General features: G+C 43.3%; 2 protein-coding genes across 14 annotated transcripts in view; one reads left to right on the top strand and one right to left on the bottom strand.

The window, feature by feature from the left end:
• KLHL25 (kelch like family member 25) overlaps window positions 1–3,059 on the top strand; it is a 62,797-nt gene extending 59,738 nt beyond the window's left edge. For all 8 annotated transcript variants that reach the window (XM_070763485.1, XM_070763479.1, XM_070763480.1 and 5 more), the window contains one exon: window positions 2,594–3,059. The gene's annotated coding sequence lies outside the window, so the exon portion shown is untranslated. The remainder of the gene's footprint in view (window positions 1–2,593) is intronic.
• Window positions 3,060–11,612: 8,553 nt separating this feature from the next.
• The window catches only part of AKAP13 (A-kinase anchoring protein 13), a 371,269-nt gene continuing 366,603 nt past the window's right edge, over window positions 11,613–16,278 (bottom strand). For all 6 annotated transcript variants that reach the window (XM_070763468.1, XM_070763470.1, XM_070763469.1 and 3 more), the window contains 2 exons: window positions 15,874–16,180; window positions 11,613–15,164 (listed from right to left, as the gene is read on the bottom strand). In XM_070763468.1, the coding sequence (XP_070619569.1) occupies window positions 15,115–15,164; window positions 15,874–16,180 (357 nt within the window). In that variant the 3' untranslated portion in view covers window positions 11,613–15,114. The remainder of the gene's footprint in view (window positions 15,165–15,873; window positions 16,181–16,278) is intronic.

Below are 16,278 nucleotides of genomic sequence, written 5' to 3'. Positions count from 1 at the left end.
TCGGCTGTGACAGTTTCTCTCTCTTCCCCCCCCCCTCCCAAATCCTGCTCCGGCAGCCCAGGCGTCTGTGAGCTTGTCGTTCAACCGTTAATTACTTTTGCAATGCGTGGGAAAAGTCCATTTCCAAGCTCAGTTTACAGAGCCCTTCAAACTTTTCCATCCGCAGTGGAAATAAAATTTATACGTCTGTCACGCAGGTGCCGTCTGAATGCCAAAACTGCACGCCAAAGGCACCCGTAGCCAATGCTTTGGAGTAGCGTTTGAGACGGCGCGGAAGGGTTTTCAGAACTGAAAGAAAGGCTGAGCCGTTTTCCCCTGGGAAATCCCTTCTAGGCTAGACAATGCACGTATTGTTCCGAGATGCTCACGGCCTCTCATAACTGTTTTTGGCTGGCAAGGTTCCTTTCTTCTTGCGTTTATGGTTTCCAGAGATCTCCTTCGTCTTGGCTCAGATTAAGAAGGTCTTCTGAATAGTCAGTGTCTTGATTCCGAAGCTGCTTTTGTTCGGAGTCCTCAGCCCTGTTACGGGGCAAGATTTAAACACTTTTACCCCTTCCGACGTTCTGCTAAATCTCTGGGAAAGAATCAAGGGATTCAGAAAAAATAGGGGGGGAAATGTTGACCGTTCTTAATACCAAATTGCATATTATATATTTATTTATTTATTTATTTACTTACCTATTTGACTTGTATGCCGCCCCTCTCTGTGGACTCGGGGCAGCTCACAACATATCAATAACACATCTGAAATCCAATTAATATAAATAACTAATCTAAAACCATCCTAAAAAGGCTAAAAAACATTCATTCTAGTGACCCCAAGCCTGGCGGCATAAATAAGTTTTCAGATTCTTGTGGAAGGCGAGGAGGGTGGGGGCAGTATGAATCTCCAGAGGGAGCTGATTCCAGAGGGCTGGGGCCCCCACAGAGAAGGCTCTCCAAGGCCCCGCCAAGCAACATTGTCTAGTTGACGGGACCTGGAGAAGGCCGACTCTATGGGACGCAACAGGTTACTGGGATTCATGCAGCAGAAGGTTTCCTTAACTATTTCTTGTGTTTCATGCCAAGTTGTAGCTGCCTTAACCGTGATCTGTTGCCCGAGGTACAGTTGTCGGTGCCCAGGTTTGCATTGGGTGTGCAAACAGGTATTATAATGCAAACAACCATAATTAGGCTCCCATAGGACGCTAAGAAACAATCCTAGAAACCAGATTCTGGAATAACCAACCACTCATTTAGCAAACATTCAAAGTTAGAATGGCACTCCCCAAAGTGATTTACGACTAGTTCTCACACAGCATTCCCCGGTCATATGATCAAAATTAGGACACTTGGAAACTGGCAGGTATTTATCCCCTAATTTTTCCACTTGGTGACTGCATCATGAGTCCCGATGGTGGTCGCTAAGTGAGGGCAACCTGTACTTCGTTATTGCAGGTGATATCAGCAGAGTGTTCAAAACTGCCCCTGCACTTTTTGAAGAACAGCCAAGCCAAGGTGGAGCTGTTCCAAGTTGCTTTCTCGTCTTTCCTCCTTCTCAAAGCCAGAGTTAAATTCCTCTGCGGTGGCTGAATATTTATACCATTTCTGTAGCAGCAAGTTACATATATTTTTCCTCCTCTGCATGAAGTCATTGCCAACATCATTCTTGAGTCCCATAAAACCCTAAAAAAGATGATAAAGTTTGATTGCACCTTAGTTGTTAAGCATTATTTTTTCTTATGTTTACTCCGTTGGAAGGGGAGGAAGATGGTTTTGAAAACGGGCCAAAGATGACAGTCTAATGCAGTGCTGGTGAACCTTTTTTGGTTCGCATGCCAAAAGGGGGAGTGTCTCAGGGACCGCCTTCTGCTGCATGGATCCCAGCAACCAGTTAGGTCCCACAGAGTGGGCCTTCTCCGGGTCCCGTCAACTAAATAATGTTGTTTGGCGGGACCCAAGGGAAGAGTCTTCTCTGTGGCGGCCCCGGCCCTTTGGAACCAACTCCCCCCAGAGATTAGAACTGCCCCTACCCTCCTCGCCTTTCGTAAACTTCTTAAAACCCACCTCTGCTGTCAGGCATGGGGGAACTGAGATATTCTTTCCCCCTAGGCCTTACAATTTACGCATGGCATGTCTGTATGTATGTTTGGTTTTTATAATAAGGTTTTTTTAAGTTATTTTACTATTGGATTGGATTGTTACATGCTGTTTTTATAATTGTTGTTAGCTGCCCCGAGGTTACGGAGAGGGGCGGCATACAAATCCAATCAATCAATCAATCAATCAATCAATCAATAAATAAATAAATAAAAAAAAATAAATGTGTGCTAGCATGTGTGCATGTGCCCATACCCCTCCCCCCATGTCCCCCCCCCCCCGATGCTCACTGAAGCCTGGTAAGCAGTGGTGGCTTCATACTGCTGTGGTGGGGGTGGTAGAACCATACCGGTATGAACCCACTGATTTGGGGCGATTTTTCCCCCCAGCGTGTCTGTGTCCGAAGAATTAGGACATCCTTCCACTTGTGGGGTGCAAAGACCTTTCCTGCCTTTATCAATGTGCTTACCTCTACAACCAAAGTTCTGGTGTTTTTCCCCCCATCTCTTTTCAGGTGAAGCATTTGCTGCATCAGTATTACAATGGAAGCTACCACCACTAGCTGGAGACTCCAGCTTTGCTTTCTCATTGCTCCTGCACAATCCGGCGTATTGGTATGCCATCTTGGTATCTCAATCGGTTCCCAAGGATTGGATGGATGGAAAGGCTGAGCACTCCTGTTGACTTTCTCCAAGGAAATGGGAACAACGCAGCAAAGACGTCCATCTAGACAGTCTTGTCTCTTCCTGGCAGGTATCCCTTTGATCCCCAGGTAGCGTGGAGAAGTCGCCTTCAAAAAGCCTTGATGATTTCCATTGAAGGACGTCAGAAACTCTCTTCTCCGGGGGGGGAATGAAGCACAACCATATCAGCAAGGGCTTGAATTGCACCAGATGTTGTTGTTGTTGATGATGATGATGATTTGTACTTTGATGTGACCAGGAGTTCTAGCAAACATTAATAAAACTATTTGTCTTGCATGAGTGGGAGTTTTTTTTTTGGAGTGCAGTGGATAAAAATGTAATTATCTATAGGATATCTGGCTTCTTTATGGAGAACTTGACCAGCAAAGCATCTGCCACTTCTGACGGTCATAAGACTCAGAATGGCTTTCCTCATTTGAAGATGGATGAACTGTGAAAAAAATGAGACATCTGCTGAACTCGGGAAGCATAATTTTCAAAAGGCCATATTCCTACTGGTGACCCCACAGTCTTTCTAAGACTTAGGTTGACCCAACTAATCAAGCAAAACCAAAGAGACACAATACAGTGTAGAGTGCTATGCAAATCCAGTCAAAGGTGGTTAATTCAGTAAACCATCAGTAGGTTTATCACAGTATGACTTGATGCATTATATGATCCAGTGTTCTGTCTTAATTTAACGTGTAATCCAGTGTCCTGACTTTATTCATTATGTCAGTGATGGTGGAACTTTTTTTCCTCGGGTGCCGAAAGAGTACGCACGCACACAATCGGCATACACGAGTGAGCACACCCATAATTCAATACCTGGGGAGGACACAAACAGCTTCCCCCACCCCATGGAGGCCCTCTGGAGGCCGGAAACGGCCCATTTCCCAACTTCTGGTGGGACCAATAGACTCGTGTTTCTCCCTCCCCAAGCTCCAAAGGCTTCCCTGAAGCTATGGGAGGGTAAAAACGCCCTTCCCCACCCCCCACGGAGGCTCTCTGGAAGCCAAAAATGCCCTCCCAGAGCCTCTGTGCGAGCCAAAAATCAGCTGGCCGGCACACACATGCACTTTGGAGCTGAGCTAGGGCAACAGCTCATGTGCCAGCAGATATGCCAGAGGTTCGCCATCACTCTGTTATGTGATCCAATGTCTCTCATAAAAGACCCAATGTGTAATACATTGTCTTACAAACTTAATTGGTTCCAGGACGAGGTTCGTAAGGTGAAAAGTTTGTAAGACGAAACAGTGTTTCCCATAGGAATCAATGGAAAAGCGATTAATGCGTGCAAGCCCAAAATTCACCCCTTTTGCCAGCCAAAGCACCCATTTTCACGCTGGTGGGATTCTCCTGAGGCTCCCTCCATGGGAAACCCCACCTCCAGACTTCCGTGTTTTTGCAATGCAGCAGGGGAATCCCAGCAGGGGAATCCCAGCATCGCAAAAACGGGCGCTTCGCTGGCAACGGAAGTCCGGAGGTGGGGTTTCCCAGCGAGGGAAGCCTCAGCGAAATCGCAGCATTGCAAATTAGTTTGGAAGAAGAGGCAAAAAAATCTTAAACCCCGGGTTCATATCTCAAAAAGTTCGTATAACGAGGGGTTCGTAAGACAAGGTATCACTGTACGATTGAACTTCTGCTTCAGGGAAGCCCAGGTTCAAATCCACACAGAGCCATGGAATTCCCTTGGGAAATTTTGAGCCAGTTCTCTCTTAAGCCCAACGCTCTGGGTGGTGGTGAATGTATTGGGCTAGGAATGAAGAAACGTTTTTCCAGCCTGTGTAACCTCCATTTCAGAGTCATTTTTTCCGGCTGGTAAACCTCTGCCCCACCCAGCCTCTCAAAAGCCTCTGAAACAGAGTTTTCAAAACCTGTTTTCAGCCTCTGAAACCTCTGTTTGAAAGGCTGTGTGGAGCTACATTTGGTGTATAAGACTCACCCAAATTATCACCCTCTTAGGGAGGAAAAAGGTGTGTCTTATACTCGGAAAAAATACAGTAGCTTCTTCTCCCATCTGCTTTAGTCACAGGGGCAAACCCATGCAGGGGTTTCCGGCAGATTGCACTGGCAGTATCTTCCAACCTCCAAGCAATCTTTGCAGTGTATGTTTTGTCCACACAAAAGAGCCCAACGGACCCACTCTACTAGAGAGAAGTTCCCCGAGAATGGGCTCCAGCACAAATCCGAAAGTTCAGAAGAACAAAGCTCTGGTTCTGGTGATTGATCCAGATTGTATCCTGGGACACGTATCTTTGCCACCCATCTTAAACCATCCATGTTCTCTGTTGGGTATTTGGTTGCTATTAATATTATTAGTATTAGCAGAGTTCAGCTGGCTTAACTTGCAACGGATTCAGCATGGCAAGAAATCAATTGTGTGGCTTAAAATCCCATTTGTTAGCAATGGATGATCACTCCTTCATAAAGATGAAGATAAAACTCCAATCTTAGGGGTAGTGATTTCTAACAGTCTCAAAATGGGTGAGTAGAGTGATCGGGCGGTAGGAAAAGCAGGTAGGATGCTTGGCTGCATAGCTAGAGGGTATGACAAGCAGGAAGAGGGAGATTGTCATCCCACTATATAGAGCGCTGGTGAGACCACATTTGGAATACTGTGTTCAGTTCTGGAGACCTCACCTACAAAAACATATTGACAAAATTGAACGGGTCCAACGACGGTCTACAAGAATGGTGGAAGGTCTTAAGCATAAAACCTATCAGGAAAGACTTAATGAACTCAATCTGTATAGTCTGGAGGACAGAAGGAAAAGGGGGGACATGATCGAAACATTTAAATATGTTAAAGGGTTAAATAAGGTTCAGGAGGGAAGTGTTTTTAATAGGAAAGTGAACACAAGAACAAGGGGACACAATCTGAAGTTAGCTTGGGTAAAGATCAAAAGCAACATGAGAAAATATTATTTTACTGAAAGAGTAGTAGATCCTTGCAACAAGCCACAACAAGCCTGGGATAAACATATATCCATCCTAAGATAAAATACAGGAAATAGTATAAGGGCAGACTAGATGGATCATGAGGTCTTTTTCTGCCATCAGTCTTTTATATTTCTATCTTTACTTACAATTCTATTGATTCATGCATTTACAGAATGCAGGCATAAATGCTTATATTCCAGTACATATTAATAACTTCTGGGTGCTTCCATGTGTGATGATGCCTTCGGATTGATCTCACACATGTGTCATCAGCCAAGGACAATGGAACACACTGGAAGATAGAAAGAGGTAGAAAGAAAGCTCAGCAGGGCCAAAGGGGGGGAGGGAGGAGTCATCTACTCTGCAATGTTTATATAGTCTGCAGAGAACATGCCCCTTTTTGTCATCAAAATGGGGCACAGTAGTCAGTTAATTTGTGACCTGACCATAGAGATGTCTACAAGACTGTTGTGGTTCAGCCTGAGGCTGCTCAGGGACCAGCTGTGTCTCTGCTGGCTCCCTGCCCGGAGGAGGATGACAGCGAAGAGGAGGGGGCTGAGCAGTCGGACGGGGGAGGGGACAGCCAGGAATGAGATGAAGATGAACAGCATGAGAGCCCCGGGGGGGGGGGGCTCTCCCCAGCCAGTAGCTTGGAATCATTAGGTGATGATGCACAAGCTGTCATTGAGTTTGAGTTTGCGTTTAATCAGATTTGTATGCCGCCCCTCTCCGCAGACTCGGGGCGGCTCACAGCAATAGCAATACAATGTAAGACAAATCCAATATTTAAATTAATTTAAAAACACCACAAATTAAAACCAATCATACACACTAGCGTACCATGCATAAATTTTATAAGCCTAGGGGGAGGGAACATGTCAATTCCCCCATGCCTGATGACAGAGGTGGGTTTTAAGGAGCTTACGAAAGGCTAGGAGGGTGGGGGCAACTCTGATATCTGGGGGGAGTTGGTTCCAAAGGGTCGGGGCCACCACAGAGAAGGCTCTTCCCCTGGGTCCCGCCAAACGACATTGTTTAGTTGACGGGACCCAGAGAAGGCCAACTCTGTGGGACCTAACTGGTCGCTGGGATTCATGCGGCAGAAGGCGGTCCCGGAGATATTCTGGTCCAGTGCCATGAAGACAGAGAAGGTCAGAGCAAAGAAAGCAGCAGTTAAAGAAATATTACCAACATTGAATGAGAAACAGCTGGGCTGGGGTGTGGTCCTCATCAGCAGGGTTTAAAAGGCAGGCAAGCCCTTGAAGCCATGTGGAGTGTTATCAATTGGAATTACAGTGTCCTGCTTTGTTCTCGGCGTCTTTGTTCCTGGCTTGTGGCCCAGCAGTTTGGAAGACCCGTGGGAGGTGTAGGTCTGCTATCTACAGCCTCGGCTTGGCAACAAGAATCCTGTATTGCTGCATGGACTTCTGCCTTCGTGGATATATCTGAAGATACAGCGTTTTCCTGTTTGTAAGGACATTTTCTGTTCCCTGTGTTTTTCTTGAATTTCATAAACTGCCTTTGCCTTTTACCGGTGTGTTTGGCTTTTCTTTTTGGGTTGGTATTGGCTTCCGGAGTGACCCAGGCAGAACAAAGACAGTGTAAGCATGTGTTAGAATGGTAAAACACAACATTCTCAACTTGGTATCTCAGTTGGACATTTCTGGCCCCATAGAATGTTTGTCAAGCAAACAACAATTTTGCAATCCTAGAATTTCAATAGTGTTTAGGATATTTTTTTAAAGCTATTCCTGCTTTGGAAAAAAAAAAGGGGTGGGAGAGGTGGGTCGGTGGCAAGAAGATTGTTAAGGGAAAGTTTTCGTTATTTAAGGATAGATTGGTGGGCTACATACACCAGAGAGAAAGGAATTTTTTTCCCCATCCTCTCATGTTTATTTGGCGAGAAAGGCAATTCAAAAGCTTTTGGCAAAGATACAACAGCTCCCATTAGTTGCTAAGAGATTCAACAAGAGGTGGGTGGCATAAAAGAACCTCTGTGATAGCTAAATAATAAGGGGGGAGATTCAAGGAGATTTTTGATTAATCCTTAAAAATAAAATCTGATCTGGAATGGGGTTTTTCAAGCTGGGAACAAAGAGCATTCAACTAGGCTGCCTCTTCAAGGTCAGACGTTTCTTCTTTCTCACGACCTGGCTTTTCATACTTCCTACTCTTCCACAGGGCATTGGAGTTTTATTTATTTTTACTTTATTTATATATTTAGTTCACCAAACAAGAACGAGATAGCAGGTATAAGTATAAACATGGACACAAGCGCATGAAATGGGTACGAATAAACGGGGACAGTCAGACAACGACAGTAGGCACATTGGTGCATTTATGCACGCCCCTTACACGCCCATCAGGAATGAGTGAGTGAGGTCCAGGGTGGGCTTGAGGCTGTAACAACAGCCTCCCATCTAAGTTGGGGTCCTGTTAACTGTAGAAAATGTGGGGGTGTAATGAAAAAGAATGTGCACTTCTAAGAATAATGCTAAGGGTAGAAATACATCGATTCAGACGATTCTGGTTTAAAGCGGAAAACTTCCCAAGGTCGGACCAGACGGGCTGTAAAAGAATGATGTGGAAAAAGTAGGGAACAGAATGGTGTTTTTCATGCTCATTTTCTCCCTTTCAGTAACCTCTGTTTAAAGAAGAAAAGCTGGGGATTGACGGCCTTGGGAAAGCAGTGGGAGACAACGGCTCTCTGGTGACTATTTCACACGCTGTTAAAAACAGCTTTCCTCGCTAGAAAGCTGGCAATGTGTTCATCAATCACTCTTGCGTGGTTTCCGACATGCCATGGGCTCACCAAGCCCCTTAAAGTGATGCTGCTTTAGGTCTCCCACAAACAAACTACCATATTTTTTGGTTATAAGACGCAACTTTTTCCTCCCTAAAAGAGGCTGATGATTTGGGTGTCTTATACTCTGAATGTAGCTTTTTTAAAATTAGCTGCTAATGATCTTCCCAGCTCTTACCTTGCAGACTCTTTCATTGTTTCTCTCTGCGAAGAATGTTTTCCAAGCCCTAAGTCTTTGAAGGTTTTTTTTTCATTGCTCTACTTGCTCCGAATAAGTTTCTTTTCAGTCTTAACCAGGTGCTAACAATGTTCCAAGCCGTTCCCAAACGAAAAATATCAGAATCAAGTGGAGCGGCGTCTCCCTTAACTCTGCTATGCCATGGCCCCGCCCCCCAGAAGTTCTTTCATTGTTACTCTCTGCGAAGAATGTTTTGCAAACCCTATCTTTGATTATTATTTTTTCATTCTCTATTTGCTCCAAATGTTTCTTTCCAGCCTTAATCAGGTGCTAATGATGTTCCCAGCTCTTACTGGCTTGCAAGCTCTTTTCATTGTTACTTTCTCAGAATAAAGTTTTTTCAACCCCTTAACCAGGGGATAAAATAATGTGCTGGAGCTGACCAGACTAAGGACGCTAGCCAGATAAATTCCTGGTTAGCAGATTATTTTCCCTATTTTCCTCCCCCAAAACTAAGGGGTGTCCATTACTCCAGTGCGTCTTATACTCCGAAAAATGTGGTAGTTTGTTTTAGACCAAAGGACAGGATGTAGCCAGTATTGGGCTGCCCCCGGTATGCCTGGGATCGCTGATCCAGTAGCGGAAACAGCGATGCGTGGACATCTGCATGTCCCTGTGTGCAAGTATACCACCACATTCTCCCGCGCAAGAATTTGCTTCCATGCATGTGGAGCACCAAAGGGGAGGGGAATAGATAGCAATAGCATTTAGACTTATATAGCGCTTCATACTGCTTTTACAGCCCTCTCTAAGCGGCTTACAGAATCAGCCTCTTGCCCCCAACAATTTGGGTCCTCATTTTACCCTCGGAAGGATGGAAGGATGAGTCAACCTTGAGCTGGTGGTGAGAACTGAACTGCTGAACTACAGCTAGCAGTTAGCTGAAGTAGCCTGCACTCTTAACCACTGCGCCACCCCAGCTCAGTGGGTGATTCATCTCAATATTTTCTCCTAAATGTTCTCCCATCTTAAGAAAAGTGTTCACATGCTGCAGCTATTACTCTGTACAGAGTGATGGAACAGGTTGAGGTTGAGGGGTAGAGGAGTCAGTACCTTTGGGGAATACTGAACTATAGATAGTTGGCTTAACTATCCCTCCCAACAGATGTAAATAAATGGATATTTCTTCCAATGTCTGTTCCAGAGATCTTCAAACTTGGCAACTGTTCTGTCGGGCTCCCTGGTAAAATCCTCCCAAAACTTCACAGGTACAAATTTCAGACACACACACATTTGAAAATTCAAAACAATGTTCTTTATAATGAAAATTCACTTAAACCAAGCCCTCTTTTGGTATAGCAAAGAGCACTCGTCTCCAAACAAACTGGTAATTTGTACAAGTCCCTTATCAGTTCTGTGATACTTAGCTTGCAGCTGTGAGGCAATTCACAGTCCTTCTTCTTTCACAAAGTGAAACACACTTTGCACTGGTTTAGTTTCAAAGCGGGGGAAAATCAGCACACAAAAGGTCAAAGTCAGTAAAGCAGTCACGAAACACAACGATCAGATAATCCTCCACAATGGCCAAACCCACAGGCTGCTATTTATAGCAGCCTCACTAATTACCACAGCCCCACCCAACCACAGGTGGCCTCATTTTCTTTGATAATAATCTCTCAGTTGTTGTTGCCTATGCATTGCTCTCTGCATGCCTGGCTGTATCATTAACTCTTGTTCTGAATACAAGGAGGAGCTAGATAATTGATCTCCTTCTGAGCTGTCTGCCACACTCTCCTACTCCCTGTCACTCATGTCTTCTTGGTCAGAGGAGCCTTCATCAGATTCCACCGGGGACAAAACAGGCCTGCGGCATGTGGATGTCTCCCCCACATCCACAGTCCTTGGGGCAGGAGCTGGGCCAGAGCTAACCACAACAGCAACTAAGACGTGTGACTGAAACTCCCAGAATTCTCCAGCCAGCATATGCTTAAGCCAACTATCTATAGTTCAATATTCCCCAAAGGTACTGATTCCTCTACCCCCTAACCTCTTATTCTCTCTTTTCTTCTTATAATTCTTTTTTTTTGGGGGGGGGTGGATTACAAACTGCTCAAAGAGCTGCTCATTCAGTTCTCCAGAGGAATTGCCAGTCTGTCATCTACACTTCTATAACTATCTGGTTTGGCTCTGCAACCAACCAAGACAAACACAGACTTCAACTGATAATTAGAACTGCAGAAAAAACAATTACTGCCAACCTGCCTTCCATTGAGGACCTGTATACTGCAGGAGTCAAAAAGAGGGCAGTGAAAATATCTACACACCCCTTCATATCTTGGACCAAAATTGTTTCAACTTCTACCCTCAAAATTATTATTTATTGGATTTGTATGCCGCCCCTCTCCACAGACTCGGACGCCATAAGGCACTGAATAATAAACACAAAGAGTTTTCCCCCCAAATGCCATCACTCTGCTTAACAATTTCCACAACAGTCAAATAATTTACTAAGACTGTATTACTATTCTTCTTCTCTCCTTTACTAGTATTTCTCTTCCCACTTATTACTATAACCATGTTGCTTGTATCTTTCAAATTGTATTGTTTTTGTTTCCTGGTATGATTTGATGTCTTATTAGCAATCTTATCACTAAGCGTTGTATCTTTTTATTCTTGATGAATGTATTTTATTTTCCTTATGTAAACTGAGAGCATATATACTTAAGATAAATTCCTTGTGTGTCCAATCACACTTGGCCAATAAAGAATTCTATTCCATTCCATTCCATTCCATTCTAAACAGGGCTTCCTTCTTCTGTGTATGAAATAAAACAGCTTATTCCTTTTCCTTTTTTAATCCAACAATCTAAAAAGGAAAACAACACAGAGATACTGATATATAGAGGCCAGCAAGCAAAAACACAACTGACTTAGAATCAACATTTATTTAAAGGGGTAGAGAAATTTAACTTTTTACAAGAGTTGTTTTTCGTAGCAAGAAAGGTAGATAAATAAAAGATTATGAAAATCTGTGTTGTTTTTTTCCATTTTTGCAAATTACAATGTGGGAAATTAAACATTTACAATCGTAAACCTAACTTATATTTTTTTTTACATACTTACAAATGCATATATAACATTTTTTTCATTTTGACTCTCCACTGATGTACATTTTTTTTATTTCATTTTTAAAGGTTTTCCTTTTCAAGATATATTTCAATAGGAAACACACAACTGGTACCTTCTCAAAGGCCTTTGGGAAGAAGTGGGAGGAACTCAAGTGAGAGAAATGCATTGCTATATAATTTGTGATGCTAGGGCACACAATCCTTGCCAAAAAACCCCGCGAACGTAGTAACCAGTAAGAAGAACAGTAAAAGAATCATAAGAACAAAAAGAACAGTAATCAACCATAATCTAGCCGAACAGGAAACGAAGAAGATATTTATTTATTAAATTTGTATGCCGCCCCTCTCCGTAGACTCGGAGAACTTATAATACCCACAGATTTTCCTTGAAATATGATCTGGTTATATGTGGTCTCTCTACGATGGAAAGGAAGAACGGCAGCAGAGATTTTTGGCTAAGAGCTTTCTGTATTAACTGGTATCTCTTTTGGTCTTTCCGTACCTTGCATCTGTAAACTCACAAGATGTGTTGTGGAGAAGAATAATACATGAATCTTTCTTCAAAATTTAAGTTGCAGGAAGAGGCAGGTTTGTCAACTCAAGAGCATTTGGTGCAGCAGAGATGCCTCTTTGGCAGTTCTGAAATGTTTTTTTTTTTTCAAAACCTGCCAATCTTCTTTAGCACCCGTGCCAGCATTCACACCATGTGAACTGATTCCAGTTTCAAGCCATCTTCGGTTTTCTGCAGAGAGCCAGCCACCTGTTTTAACGTTCTAAGTTTGCTTCGGCCAAGAGATGCTTGAAGTTAGAGGTTCTTTCCTAAGCAGTGGTTGATAGCATTTAATGCTGGTTTCATTCAAACAGTACATCGGCAATCAATGAAATATTTACACAAGTAGCAGTAGCAACAACAACGAAGAAGATAGAAACACACCAACACACAAACCAACAAACTTTCTTTAGGCTTCATAAGCCCAGCTTAAAAATAAAGCAAAAAACCCACAACAACAGACAATCCAAGTAAACATTTGTCATTTTAAAAATCCAAACTTCTTTCAAACAAACAGAAAGATTTTTTTTTTCCAATGCAAGCCCAGCTTGCAAACTGAGAACAAAAATATCACATAACAATTGTGGTAATAAAAATAAAATAAAAAATATAAGAAATAAAATTCTCTAGCTGCCTCTGGTTTTGTTTTTGGACAGCATGGATTTCTTTTAGAGAACATTGTATTCAACCAGGTCCCTAAGAGATCATCTACATATGTAAAGGCACACTCATTAAAGGGGTCCCCCCCCCTTTTTATCCTGGTTTTGCAAATCGGATGGGGTTTGAAAATGGCTCCTGAGATGTTCTAAAGAGGGAACACAAGGGTGGAACAATAGTGCAAAACATTATTTGAAGGAGTGGGATAGCCAAAAATGATTTTTTCCCCCACCCCAAGCTTTAAAGCTAAACAAATTCCTTGCCATTTGCTCAGACTATCAAAATAATTTCTGGGCGACATGGTGAGAGTGAGTTGTCAAGATTTGCAATAAGGATGTTCTGCCATACTCATCCCAAATCTTCAAACTGAGCTGCTTATTGGTTCTTCCAATCTCTCCTTTCTCACCGTACCAGATTTCTCGCGGTTTCTCACTATGGGGAGGGGAGAAGGAGAAGAGATTAAATCTAAATCCTGGGGCGGGAGAGAACTCCCTATGCGTTCTGAAACGGATCGAAAACTATCCCGCAAATGCAAAAGTCAAATATGCAATTTACACGTTGATCGCTGGTGAAGATCTCATTGCCCTTGGACAAGCCAGGAGGAGACCCTCTTTCTCTAACCATGAATTAAGGCAAGTGTTAAAAATGAGCGATTGGGGGAGTAGGTTTGCAGCAAATAGTTTTGGGGTGTCTCTACATTAACATACATTTTTCAACTCTTGGCATCTCCACCTCAAGAACGACAGTTTGTCCTCACCAAAAAAATATGATAATATTGAGAAGGGAAACTACAATTCTTAAAGCAGGGGTCCCCAAACTTGGCAACTTTAAGATTTGTGGACTTCAGCCAAGTTGCCAAGTTTGAAGACCTCTGTCTTAAAGCAACGGATCTATCCAATTTGGAAAGTTTAGTTCAAAGGTATGGGGTTCTCTTTAATCCACATGAAAAAAATTCTACCAAACCAATATAATTGTACTTCTCTACCACAACTCTTTCAGCCTCATGGCAGTCACTCACTTCCTCAACATAGTTCCTAGCAAAACAATACCATGAAATTGGGAGAAAGGAGTTTGAGAGGAGAAGCCAGGGAAGCAGGAAGAGGGAATTTGAATTTGAGTTAGTTTCATTCAATTGCATACCCAACCCAATGGGTGTTGCTTCCTATAGGTAGACAAACGCCGTAGAGGCAGTTAGGATGTGCCTCACAATTCCATTCAGGGCAAATTCAGGGCGATTTAAGTTTAAGCAACTCAAACCGAGAGAGGCTGTGTAGCAGTGGTGGGTTGCAAATTCTCTCTCTCCCGGTTCGAATCCGTGCTTGCATGTGATATATCTGCGCATGCGCAGAGGCGTCCTGGGTGAGTGAGCGGAGCCTCCTAAACTGGAAGCAACCCTCTACTGCTGAGTACCCTTGAACACTTCTATACTCAGGTATCTGCCAACCCCGTTAGAATAAGTCTAAAGTTCCTTAGCTTTTCTGTACAGACATGTGGCACATCCAAAGGATATGGAGCTACATTTATGTGTGAGTGTGTATATATCTATATATTTAGTTAAGTATGCATAGACATGGGTATACATTAAATCTATATGGACCAGTGTAGAGAAACACTGGGTAAAGAGTCACATCTTTTTTCCCCCTCCCACTAGAGAAGGTTTTTGAATTTTGGTGGTGGTTTCCTAAGAGAAGGTGAGATTTGTCGCCTTTGTTCACAAATTCCCTGTTGTTCCAGGTGAAAAGGAAAGAAAGGAATATCCGCCCAGGCAAGTCATGAGCTAGCATTTGCAACAGAAAATCAGAGCTCTTCAGATCACACTGGACCCAAACTGAGCCTGCCCAGTTTGGCTGTGTCCACAGTTCTTCCAAGTGGTTGGCTCCTCTTCCTCTGGACCTTGTGGACATGTTTTCAGATGTGATGTATTCAAGAACATCCAGAAGTGGGAATGGATAGTGGATTCTAAGAGTGGAAAGTGTCAAGCCGGTGATAAAAATCCAAAATAGTTCAGTGTCTAGAATAAAGAATAAGTTGTTTGATTCTTTGGCCTCTTGATGTAAGGCAGATCGGAGAGTGGCCTGGGTGGAGACATTGGATCAGCAAAAGATCTCCTCACTTTCTGGTGCTCCTTCGGGAGAGTGAGCATCTGGGGTGGGGGAGAGAAATCAAAACGTAAAGTAAACCGCTCTAAACTGGACTGCAGGAAATACGACTTTATTAACCAAGTAGTTGAAGCATGGAACTCACTACCAGACTCTGTAGTATCATCATCTAACCCCCAAAACTTTACCCTAAAACTATCCACTCTTGACCTCTCCCTATTCCTAAGAGGTCAGTAAGGGGCATGCATGTGTACCAGCATGCCTTCCGTCCCCTGTCCTAATGTTTCTCTTTTACTAGTATCAGGTATATAAATATACTGCTCAAAAAAAATAAAGGGAACACTCAAATAACACATCCTAGATCTGAATGAATGAAATGTTCTCATTGAATACTTTGTTCTGTACAAAGTTGAATGTGCTCAACAGCATGTGAAATTGATTGTCAATCAGTGTTGCTTCCTAAGTGGGCAGTTTGATTTCACAGAAGTTTGATTTACTTGGAGTTATATTCTGTTACTTAAGTGTTCCCTTTGTTTTTTTGAACAGTGTATTATTATATCTCTGTATGCCCCCAATACATACTTGACTAGACTGATTGACTGACTGACCGACCGACCGACCGACCAAATGAATGAATGAATGAATGGATGGATGGATGGATGGATGAATGAATGAATGAATGAATGAATGAATGAATAACCCAACCAACCAACCAACCAACCTTTGGAAAGATCAAGCCAGCCCATTGCTTACCAGAGGTCTGGGAGCGATCCCTTTTGCTCTTCTTCTTCTTCTCCTTCTTCTCCTTGGGCTTGGCTAACCCAAAGAGGCGGTTGGGTATCTGCCCGGGTCCTTCAGTTGACTTGTTGGTTGAGCCTGATGTTGTAGTGCCAATCAAATGAAAAGAGCTCTTCTCTTTATTCGTCCTGGAGAGACTGTTCCGTTTGGAGGAGGCAGAAAGTTCTGTATTGGGCAGCGAGGAACACAACGGTCTGGCAGACGGGTCGTCCGTGGGAAGAAGGGAAGAGGTTCTGCTCACGCTGGCATGCTGATTGGGATTCTGCAAGGCCGAAGACAAAAGAAGAAAGAGGCATTGTTCATCTTTGCATTGAGATAACGTGTTGACGTTCTCCGACACCCTCAGTTCCCTGGCACTCT

Source organism: Erythrolamprus reginae, chromosome 10, assembly GCF_031021105.1.
Source record: "Erythrolamprus reginae isolate rEryReg1 chromosome 10, rEryReg1.hap1, whole genome shotgun sequence".
NCBI classification, from domain to species: Eukaryota; Metazoa; Chordata; class Lepidosauria; order Squamata; family Dipsadidae; genus Erythrolamprus; species Erythrolamprus reginae.
This window is presented reverse-complemented; position numbering and strand designations above follow the sequence as displayed.